This window comes from Streptopelia decaocto, assembly GCF_964273445.1.
Source record: "Streptopelia decaocto genome assembly, chromosome: 7".
Lineage (NCBI taxonomy): Eukaryota > Metazoa > Chordata > Aves > Columbiformes > Columbidae > Streptopelia > Streptopelia decaocto.
Window position 1 is genome coordinate 34,459,551 of NC_138661.1, and position 11,465 is coordinate 34,471,015.

At 40.3% G+C, this 11,465-nt stretch overlaps 1 protein-coding gene across 1 annotated transcript; it reads left to right on the plus strand.

Moving 5' to 3' along the window:
* Window positions 1–14: 14 nt before the first annotated feature.
* LOC309442299 (uncharacterized protein) lies at window positions 15–2,114 on the plus strand (the record flags this gene model as incomplete). Its single annotated transcript, XM_082058041.1, has 2 exons — window positions 15–575; window positions 2,083–2,114. The coding sequence occupies one exon, from the start codon at window positions 15–17 to the stop codon at window positions 393–395; it is 381 nt and encodes a 126-aa protein (XP_081914167.1). The 3' UTR covers window positions 396–575; window positions 2,083–2,114.
* Between the last annotated feature and the right edge of the window lie 9,351 nt (window positions 2,115–11,465).

Consider the following 11,465-nt stretch of genomic DNA (forward strand, 5'->3'; position numbering starts at 1 on the left):
GGGAGCTGGGTGCCATGACGGGTAGCGAGGCGGAAGTGCTGCTGCGGGTGAGGCGCTGCAGCGCCCGAGCGCCGGTGCTGGCCGGACAGACGGAGCTTCCCTTGGAGCACGGCAGGGGGAGCGGGACCCGAACGGGTCCGCCCGCCCTGCTGCCCGCGTCCACACGAGAGAGTGCAGGCTGCGGGGAAGCCCCCACCTCGGGCAGAGCACCGGCAAGGCCGCGGGACGCCGGCCCCGCCCCGGGGGCCGTACAGGTGCTCCCGGGCTGGCTGTTCGTGGGCGTCATTCGGACCTTGCACCTGGGGCTCTTGGGCCCCAAAAGCAGCACAGTTGCTAAAAATGTTTCGCGGGGCTCGCTCTGTCTTTGCGGCACGGGTATCTTGCAACCCGGATAACCTGTCCCTGTACACAGCTCTTCAACAATTTGCTTATTTCGAGATGAGAAATGGAGTGGGTGATGAAAGGACAGGGAGAGGTCCTTTGTTTTTCAGTTTGTGAGTAAGAGCAAAAATATTTTGCTACTGAACATGTGGAAAGACGCAAATGCAAACGTGAAAAACATAAATGTGTAAAAAGTAAATGAATCTTCGGTGGTAACAAATGGATCCGTTTAGAATTAAGATGTTTTAGAATGAAGTTAAATCCTAATAGTTACCATGCAGAGAAGAATAAGTGTTTTCTAGGAAAAAGTTACAGAAAAGCTTACAAATGAAAAATATTAAGATTAGTTATAAACTCAAGGCTTGAAGTGTCTTAACCAGTGGTTTATAGTGCTGCAGTTTATTTCTGATGAATAACTAGAACTTGTTGACAGTACAATACTATGAAAAGCTGTTACTTACTGGGCAGCCGCAGGGTTATAGGAGAAACCAAGAGGCTGTAATAGCTCCCCTACCCCTATTTTCCCCTGACGCAGAACGTCCTGTTACATCATACGTATTCATTGTCACGTTGTGGCTACAATTGCTTCCTTTTTACCTCTTGTGTTGGAGTTAATTACTGGCTGTGTTGAAAACATTTAATTATTAAGCATGATTACGTTAGAGATTATGAACCTGGTCATCACCTGATACTCAATAAAAAATATTGTCTTATACAAGGCATTATTTTGAAGGTGTATGTCATCCCATGTCTACTTTGTAGACAACCAGGAAGACATGAGCGATGAGGTTCTTCTGTCACATAAACTCACAAAAGCAAGAAACTCCAGCAGTTTCAAGTGTGGAAATCTAAGATTGATAGAACTGACGAGTGCTAGAAAGTAGCTTCTCTGAACTGAAAAACTTTCAGCATCGCTTTCTTCAATTTTTGTTAGTGAAGCACGTACTTACCAATAGAATCAGTAAATAGCAGGATTTTTGTTAAAGCCAGAGACACAATGGTGTTACCAGTGTAAGACCACAGAAAGACATTGTCTTCACAGTGATGTCTCGAGGTACTAATTTGCATATGCAGTTAGTGTAAAAATCGTCCTATTTTCTAAATATCCTCAAGGAACTGTATTAGGGTACTGTTAAGACCACACAGAATGATCGTGCCCTCCACTTTCAAGGACTTCCTCAACCAAAGACTTTATTTTTATAATCTAGCTAATACAGTTACTTGATTTAAAGTCTTGTGAACCCAAAGAAAATAAAACCTCATTTGTTCTTTCACACTAATCCAAGAAGCTTCTCTCTGTATCATCCTGCTTGCAAACAGACATGTTACTTAAACAGCCTCCTGGCTAGAATCCCATCCTCATGTAGAAACCCTGACTGTGGGAGAAACTTTCATTTCAGAAGCATGTCTTTATTTTTATATATGTAAAGTGTCTAATACCTGTATTGGCATGCAACTATTTTCATGTTACCTAAACAGTCCCTTCCTCTCTCACTGTGCAATTTCTTTACATATTAATAGCTCTACTTCATACAAACAGAGAAATAGGTAACCATGTTTTTAAGTGTACACAACTGAGAAAATAATTTTGTTGATTACTGTCTTTTCGATTAAGACCAGCTATAACAGCATCTCATTTGAGTGGATTGCACAATGCTATTTGAGAGTTTTGATAACATGCTCTGCGTGTTTGCCTTCTAGGTAAAAAGAACAAAACTCAAAAGCAGTACGAATGGAATAAAAGAAATAAAAATATCCAGGTATAAATTTATCAAAATATAACCAAATAAAACAGATTACTCATTTTCTTAGTACATCATCTGGGAGATGCTACCTGTTTGTTTTTTCTTTTGTTAGTTTTTTGTTGTGGTTGTTGTTTGGTTTTGGGTTTTTTGTGGGGGTGGTGTGTGGGTGTTTTGTGTGGGTGTGTTTTGCTTTGTTTTGCTTGGTTGGTTTTGGTTTTTCATTTTTGTTTGTTTGTTTCTGGAAGGAATTTCACTATGAGCAAAGTTGTGTCTGTAGGTTGATGTCAAGTGAATCCCTGATCAGAAACACAGACAAAACTGCCAAGCAACAGTTCAGTTCAGATGAAACAACCAATTCCATCAGCCTCCTGAAAGTGCAATCAAGGATGACCTGCACATTTTATAGCTTTCTCTTCATCGATGGATTCACTCCCTGAGTAACAGCTATGGAGAAAATGGCAAATTTCTGAGAAGTTCTACCCTGCTCACAAGCAAATTTCCAGTTTTGTCTGAGTTACTTCAACCAGCTGTCGTTAATGCTACAGAACTGTCAGGCAGATGGATGAGAGCTGACAGTCCCTAATGGGTTGAACAAAGATGAGGTCTAGACTAATGCAATGCCATCACACTGATAACACTGAAATCCGTATCTCCAGATTATTGGCACTTTTGGTATCATGTACAAACTGAAAAAGCAGTGGAGACACATTAAATCCCTCTGAGCTCTCCAAACACAGCATCAAAATCCATGAGCATCGTAGCTGTTTACAGAGAATCATGTAGTCTGGGATACTGGCAGATACTCTTAAGTAACAATGGAGGGTTTTTTCTCTCCTTGGGGTAAAAGGAGTTTACAAAAATGTAGCAGAATTTGTTTTTTGTGCTGAATCCTTTTCACAGTCTGAATGCTAGCAAAACTTGCTATATACATTTTTTGCTTATAGTTTACCATTAGTAAAGCATTTTTGTGAACTTTAATTCACCTTTGAACATCTCAGTGCAATTGCTCTGAAAACTTCTCTTTCTATAAAGCTGACAGCACTTTGGCTAGTATTTAAATTATTTTGCTCTGAAAATGTAGGTGATGCTGTCATTGATGTTAGTTTACTGTAATACAATGGACCACAAGCAGCAGCAGTGAAGTCTGGTCTGTGCGTGATTCAGGCAGCGCTATTCAGAGACTTTCAGCAGACCAGCAGGGAGCAGCTTCAGCTGTCTCGAATCTACTGTAGCCTTTGCCACAGCCCCACCATGTAAGTGTACAGATAACAAACACCCAGTGTGAGCAATGCTGGTTCACAAATGTCAGTGGAAACAGAGATACAGACCTGGCTGATAGGAAGAATAAATAAGAATTGGATGTGCATCAGAATATTCATACCTACATGCTTTCTTTTTTTTTAAGCAACTAATTAAAGGTGAGAAGAAATTAAAAAATGCCCATCCAAGTGAGGAGATCTATGAGAATACACAAACTGAAGGTAGATGGAAGAATTCAGCATAAAGGTACCATGAAAGGCCACAACTAATAAACTCATTGACTGAGCTGTCTCACAAGGAGCTTTACTATGATTAAACAGAGAATTAACAAAAATCGGGCAGCATATTTATTCCAGCACTGATTTTTTTTTTTTCCTAAATAAATTTATTGTAGTGTGGAATTATTATGCCACCTACCGGCAATATATAGTACTACACCATAAAAGTTTACTTAGTTTAACATAAAACACAGGCAGAACACATCAGGATTACAGCTGGATTCAGTGACAGTCTTTGTGTTGTCCTGAGTATAAGATGCCCTGAGAGGGTCCTACTTCTGACTCAGGGCAGCAAGGTATGCTGGCCGCCACCTTGACTTGCTCCAGAATACCAGCCTGCTTCAAAAATCTTGCCCGTTAGTGCTCTGGATGCTTTCCTACACTTCACCTCTGACAGACTAGGTTGTAGCATGGAGGGTGTTGGGCTCTTCTTCCAAGTAGCAAGTGGTAGGACAAGAGGAGATGGCATCAAGTTGTGCCAGGGAGGTTCAGATTGGATATTAGGAAAACTTATCCATGGAAAGAGTTGTCAGGCATTGAAACAGACTGCCCAGGGAAGTGGCCAAATCACTATTCCTTGAGGTGTTTAAAAGACATACAGATGAGGTTCTTAGGGACATGGTTTAGTGCCAGAGTTAGGTTATAGTTGGGCTCAATGATCTTGAGGGTCTCTTCTAACCTAAACGATTCTATGTTGGGGCATAAAATTTTCCTAATCCCCTGTAAAGTCAGTTGCTCTCAGAATATTCTCTCCATCTCCAATGCATCTATTCCCACAGCGTGGAGTCAACACGTACAACTGAAGATTTTTCTGCCTCAGAGAGCTGATCTTCATCTACCCCCTCGTTTGCTCTCACTTCAAATTGACCAGACAAACTTCACTGGTAATGTTTGAGATTCAGATGCCTTCCCCAAGGTTTTGCTCTATGCTGAAGAGCATCCAAAAAAAGCTGAGCCATGAAACAGGTTTCTTGTATTTTGACACTCTGCATTATCAGCTCCCACACTGTACAGCTTTGTGAATGAACCTCTTTGCTTTTTCCTTAAATATGTTACTAGGCAGACAGGCACTGGAAGATCCAGTGCTCCAGAACTCAGGATTGCCGTATTTTTCAACACCAGTCCTACTTGATACTTCTATTGCAGGCTTACCATACCTCCATTTTCCACCTCCAGTCTCAGGATTTTTTTTGTCAGGAATGAATTCTTTCCACCTTTCTGATAATATATGTCCAAAACCATAAAAAGATACTGTTTAGTACACTTTTCACAGGAGATAACAAATGCTGACACTGAGATTGCCAGATGATTGCCAATTTTGTCTGGTTGCAGTTGACTGAACTGATCTTTACTGAACTCAAATTTCGTTCTTTGGTGGAAGATAAGTAATTATTAGTTCAAGTGCAGGGGAAAGGAGCGTTTTTTGGTTTTTTTTTTTTTTTCTGTAAAAATTTCCAGACCCCTTCTTGCAAGAATATGGGTGTAACATGATAGTAACCTGGAAGCTGGTTTTACAGTACTTTGACTACAGTCCCCATCTGCTCCTGTTCACCATAAAATTTGTCCCTCCATCTCTGTTAAGCAGCAGTTGTGCATAAATCATGCAAACAGTGTGTTTAACTACAGCATCCATTAAACCGACTACATAAGAAGCAATGCCACACAGAAGGGTGCTACACACGTCCTCAGATTCCGGTGTTGTTGCCTATACAGACACACCTGTAATCACTCATGTGAGGCTATTAATACAATGACACATCACTGTGACATCTGGTTTCCAAAAAAATAAGTGGTTTAAAATCTTTGTTTCTTGGTATGCAGTCTAAATGCTGTGTTGTTTTTTACATCTGGAATTTACTTCCATAATGCCACAAGGTGGCCTCCACATAATATAACATTATCACATTCTTTACAGAATGACATATGAAAGCATTTTTTTTGCTTTACTGCAGCATTGCTAATAAATACCACAAAATAACACTCTTGTATATCAAGCTCAAGAAGCAGTTCACATGATGTGTAGAACTGGTTCACATTGGACAGCAGATCAGAGCAACACAAAGCAGCCGTGAGCACTTTGGCAGGATGGTCTACCACAGAAAATCCTGTTCAGGAAGCGAGCGACAGGTTCACAGTCAGAGCAGGTCTGTAGGTTGTCCATGCTGCAGAGGGTCTGGGAAATCCTGGGTCTGACATGCACAGGGCTGCGGCAGTTCAGCCAGCCTTCGGCATTTCCTTGCGTTATGCTACAGTTGCTTCTGTGCTAGGAGAAACTGAAGAAAAAGCCCAAAGGCAGCACAGAACCTCCTTCTGGCTGGAACTTCAGGCGTTTCTGGCCCATCATGAAAACTGATGATGGTTTTCAGGGGGCTGATTGACAAAAGGCCACTAATGATTGGTTTGCACCATTTCTAAGCCCACCTTAATTTTTTGTGGGGGTCTTCATTTTACACAATTTATAGTGGGACCTAGAACTATAACAATGCAATTTTAATTGGAGTAGCATTTTCTAGATTATAAACCTTCTCTTTGGTGTATCAAATGTTGTTACAAAAACTATTAGAGTGCGTACTGTTAGCAAATCTGGATTAAAATTATATATGAAAGTAGTAAAACTTGTGCACTTGAATTATTTGACAAAGCAAGAGAAACAAAACTGGGCCTTCAACTCAACCTATTGAAAATAACAATGAATGCAGTTGGCTATTTCTTGATCTCAGAAATAAACATTTCTGACGTGCCTCTTTTGTTTTCTTTCCTGAAGTTTTAGCTATTCCTACTGCTTATCTTCAGCAGTAGCTGTGGAAACTTTTTTTTCTTTAAAAACACATTCTGGCTGTTCTTGAGAAGCTGAGAACTGTAACTGTGCTTTGCTTTAAGCTCCTCTGTACATACTTTCTTGTACAAGACTAGCATTTGATATATATAACCTTACACATGCACAGCTGATACCTGAGTTTAGCAGCTGCTGCTTTGAAATTCAACACTTAGAAGAATAACTGCTGATAGCTTTTTCCTATTGTCTTGTTTCAGTGTATGGGTCCATGATTCTTCTGTAAGCAATTTCAAGCTGCTATTGAAATAAGCAACTTTTGTTGTTCTACCCTTAAATCTTTGCCTTGTTTATCTGAACGAAATAATTTGGAGGTGTGTTACACCTCTACCACACTGTAAGAAAGCTAAATATGAATCCTGGTTATGTTTAACGTGCATTCCTATTTGTGTAGGCTTTTATGCTGAATTGATCAGACTATGCAAGTGAAGACTTGCCTTAATGAGCCCAAGTTAGTACCTCAGAGAACTGCTCAAATGAACTACTGTGGTGAATTGCACACATTATCCATCATTAATCAATGGCAAACAAGCTAATTTTCTATGCGTTGTTACATTGCTATTCAATGTGTTAAACAGCTTCATTAAAGCAATGTGATTAGCAGCTTAGCAATAAGTAGTAGCATTTCCTGTTTGACTCAAACATCAACCCCAGACTAGAGGTAAAGAAGAATCCTGTGGGACAATAGCTCAGCCTGAAGAAGGATTTGCCATTTCTCAGATCAGTGCTGTGGGTTTAAATTAAGTAATTTTAGATTCATAATACAAGCTTTATAATATAATTTTTTTTTTTTTCCAATTGCAGCATGAAGCATCGTACTTGCCATATAATTCATGGGTCTGGATGCCCAGGTTTTTTTCCTCAATTTTTTGAGCTATGTAAAAATGGGTCTATTGTGTATTTCTCATATGACAGTTTGTTAAGCTTTTGGAAAACAAAACAAAACAAAACAGTAGCATAAGTGACCCTCAAATGCCTCTTCTCCCCCTCTAGCTACTTGCTTCATTATTTGTAACTGCATTTGACAGCAGGCTCCTGTGAGAAGCTCTGTATAGCGTCTGGTGAAATCCAGGGCCCGCTGGAAGCAGTAGGTTTGCCACAGATAGCAGGAGCCCTGAATTTAATTTTGTATTTTGCTTTTAGAACTTTTATTTTAGGCAAATAAAACAACAGTGATCCACAGAACAGTTATTGCATGATTTAATTTATAAGCTTTTAATGTCTCCTGCAAGCCTAAAGAATTCAGCAAAGCATTTTATAAGTGGTGTTCACTCCAGGTGACAGAGACTCTAATGTCTAGTTTAGAACTATTTTTTGCAAACCTAAAGATGTGCTTTTAGATATTGACATGTCAAAATAGGAAGTACTGGAAGGGAGAAGCAAAATTAAATAACTGTCAGGGCTAGTTTGTATTCACACAAGAGCTGGGGGCCAGGGGAGGGAGAAAGAAATAAAGTGTATAAGCTCATAAAGATACACATCAACAAACTGAGAGCCCCACCAATGCCTGATTAGGAAAGAAGAAAATACAAATGAACCAAACTACATAACAAACTAAATAAAAATCACCAACTTGCTCATCTCTGAAACTGGTAATCTTACTATACATGATATCGCTTTCCCCATAAAGTAGGAGAAGGCTTGATGAAAAAGCAACTGCACCTTCTAATGGCTGCAGCATAGCTATCTGGAATAGAAGCATTCTTCAGCAAGTCCCACTGCAGGCTTTTACACAGCCGATTACACAGCTGCACAGTCTCTGTACCAGACAAACACAGGCACAACAAAAAAAGTCTGAGCTTGTGCATTTAAAATGAGAAAATTCTCCTGGCATATGAAGCACATGGTGGCACCTTGACCTAGAAGAGACACACACTGGAAAGAAAACCAGGTACTTTTACAACAGAATCATGGACACAACTTTAGGTATGAGTTTGGAACATCTTCTAAGGGAAGTTCTGCTAGGAAGGAATCCTACTGAGGGTTCAGCAAAAGAGTCTCCTACTTCCTTAGCAGCAGTGATGCGGTGTCCGAAGCTCACAGGGAGCAGCAGGCCTGGAAGCGCTGCTGCAGCCGCCCCACACATGCCACAACTCTGCATGACTGGTGGTGCCATCAGGAGAAAAAGCAATACATATGAGACAGTAGCTGTGGTTGAGGCTGGGGTTCAAATACTCCCCAAACCAGCAGTTACTGCTGATATTCCTTTTATCTCATTGTTGGATGTGGGAGCAAAACATAGGGCTTGCTGGAGCCATGCAACTCAAAGTAGTTTTTGTCTCACTCAAGTCTCTTACTGTTGAGATAGTAAAATTAAATTATACTACTGCACAGCCATCACAAATGACACTTCCATTAAGAAGAGCAATATTCCTAAACACCTGTGAAGATACTATTTCAGACCACTAAAATCAGTTCAAGTTCTGAATAAGTTCCCTGGCCAAAAGACAACTTCAAATAAATGCCTGAAAAATTTGACAGTTACACTGAACGCCAGGAAATGTGGACAGCACTATCTTGGAGATACACCACAGAGCTAATGGACAGAACCTGCTCTGTAAGGTATGAAAACCAGCATAAGGTTGATGATAATCAAATACTACAAAGGGACCACAGACTAACCCACTTTGTCAGGAAAAAGTGGTAATGAGGATACCAAGAACTGTGTTTAAACAGCTATCTCAATACAGAAGTCTATTGCGATCAGGGTTTAATTTGGTGAGTTTATGGAGGGAGAACATCTTGTAGTTCCTTTCACATAAGCAGAACTCTTGGTATGACAACTGATCCAAATCAGACTCCAGTGAGTCACCAGAGGCAAAACTCTTATTTTCCAGAGCTCACAGAGAACTATGAAATGAGGAAGCACGTGTCAGGAGTACATACACCAAGGCCTGCATACAGAAATGCTGAAATAGGCCTCGCTGGTCCCCAAGGTAAAGGCAAGCAAGCTGCCAGCTGTGCAGACAGATCCAAGGGCGTTCTCCTGTTTACAGCCCTTCAGAGTAAGGTGGCTGAAGTCATGAACCAAATATTCAGACCATCTTAGAAAGTAAACTGCTAAGACACAAGGCACTAGTCCTAAGAAATACATCAGACTCCTCATTCAGAGCTGCATTCTTAAGTACCTTTTTTAGTCAACAATAGGTAGTAGCATTTATTGTCATTGCATTACAGCACTACTGTATGCTGGACACAAGCAAATTTAAGTTTTTCACCTTTTCTGGGGGGGATGGGTGGTGTGGAGGGTATCCTTCCTCCCACTCTCTCTTTTTTTTTGTTTTTAGCTCCAGTAGCAAGCTTCTCTGTTCAGCTGGGAAACAACTAATACTGCTCATTCAATCAAGAGTTGCAAGATGGAAAGAACTTCTTTACAGATGTTATGACACATGCCACTAGCAGATGCATAAATGCACCGGACTGCAGAAAGTGTAAAAATGGTACTTCTGCACAGCAATGAGTGCATCTATGTGCTGGCACAGCATTGTGTGACCAAGGCCAATAAACACGTCCTCACTCTGCCCAAGATCATTTTCACTCTAAAAGGCATAAACTTGCAAAAATGAGAATTCAAGGAGACACCAACAAATTTAAAGATCTGTATTCAGTGGGAGGCCAGATGGGCAAAGAAATAATAATAAAAATCCCCCAACCAAAACAGCAAAAAATCCCCACACAACCCACCAAAAAACATCCCCAAAAAACAAACCACCCACTTTAAGCAGCATTTCTTCCTTGCTAGTCACCAGCCTACTACTTCTGAATATTCAGAAGTGTGGGCACTTTAATTAATACTTGGTAGAATACTGGTTGAATATTTATATAATTAATATATAAAAATATTATATATATTTCATATATTACAGATATTTTACATAATACCATATTTATTATTTATAAAATATATATTTTTATATTTTTATTTGTATGTACATTTATATACAAACACACCTAATGTACCAGCTTCATCTTAAGCCTGTTAAATAGCTGCTACGTTAACGTGCCTCATTCTGCTTCTCTAGTGTTAACGTAAGGGGTCAACAAAGTGGCAGCATGTACAGTTGCCATCTGTTACTCATCAGAAGTATAAGCCTCTAAGTTTTCATACTTCGATGACACTACGCTCACAATTTTGTGATGAGAAGCTCAAAGACTTGAGATACAAGACATCACTTGGGAATCCAGGTGTGCCAAATATGAAGGCATTTTATTCTCACTTGGGTAAGTCACAAGGTTGATGTGGGACTGGGAGCTCAGCCAAGCAGATGCGCTCCAACACGTCAGAGGGGTGGAAAAGCAGCAACTGGGAGGAAACGTGAGTGCTCTGCAAAAACCAAGTCTCCAGCCTTCCTTTGCAAAGTGCCTCTGTTGTTGAATTAGGCACACAAGACTGGAAAGGCTTCCTGCATCATCAAACCTGAAACTCCAATCACCACAGGTACCCTTCTCAGGTTCTCAGAATTTTTGTGCTGTGTCTAACACTCCCACTTTGCTAGGTTTAATTTTATACAAGTCAGCTCCCTACACCAGACAGCGAGGGCAGGACACATCAGCCACAGTTCCAATGAGAGATCACCTGTGTTCAAGCCCTCAACCCCCTCTAATAATTACTCAGGTCACTAGAGGACAGTAAATATTTTCAGAGGGACCCCTTACAGCACTATCCCATCATCCAAATAGCAAGAGGTCTCAAAATCTTCATCTTCAGAAATACCTCGCTCTAGCAGAAAGCACCCTAGCGATAGTGGTTTTTTTTGGTCTGTTTGTTGTTGTTTTGTTTTTTAAACAAAGCAAATTCAGAGTTCTACTTAAAAGTACCAGAAGTTTCTTAAGAAAATTTATTTCAGTAGACAGTTGCTCTGATGGGCAAGGTTCACTTCACAACCAGCTGGATGTTGGCATAGAATCACTGCAGTTAACACTTCAGTCGATCACTTATCTTAGTTAATTAAAAAAAAGTCAAGCTTT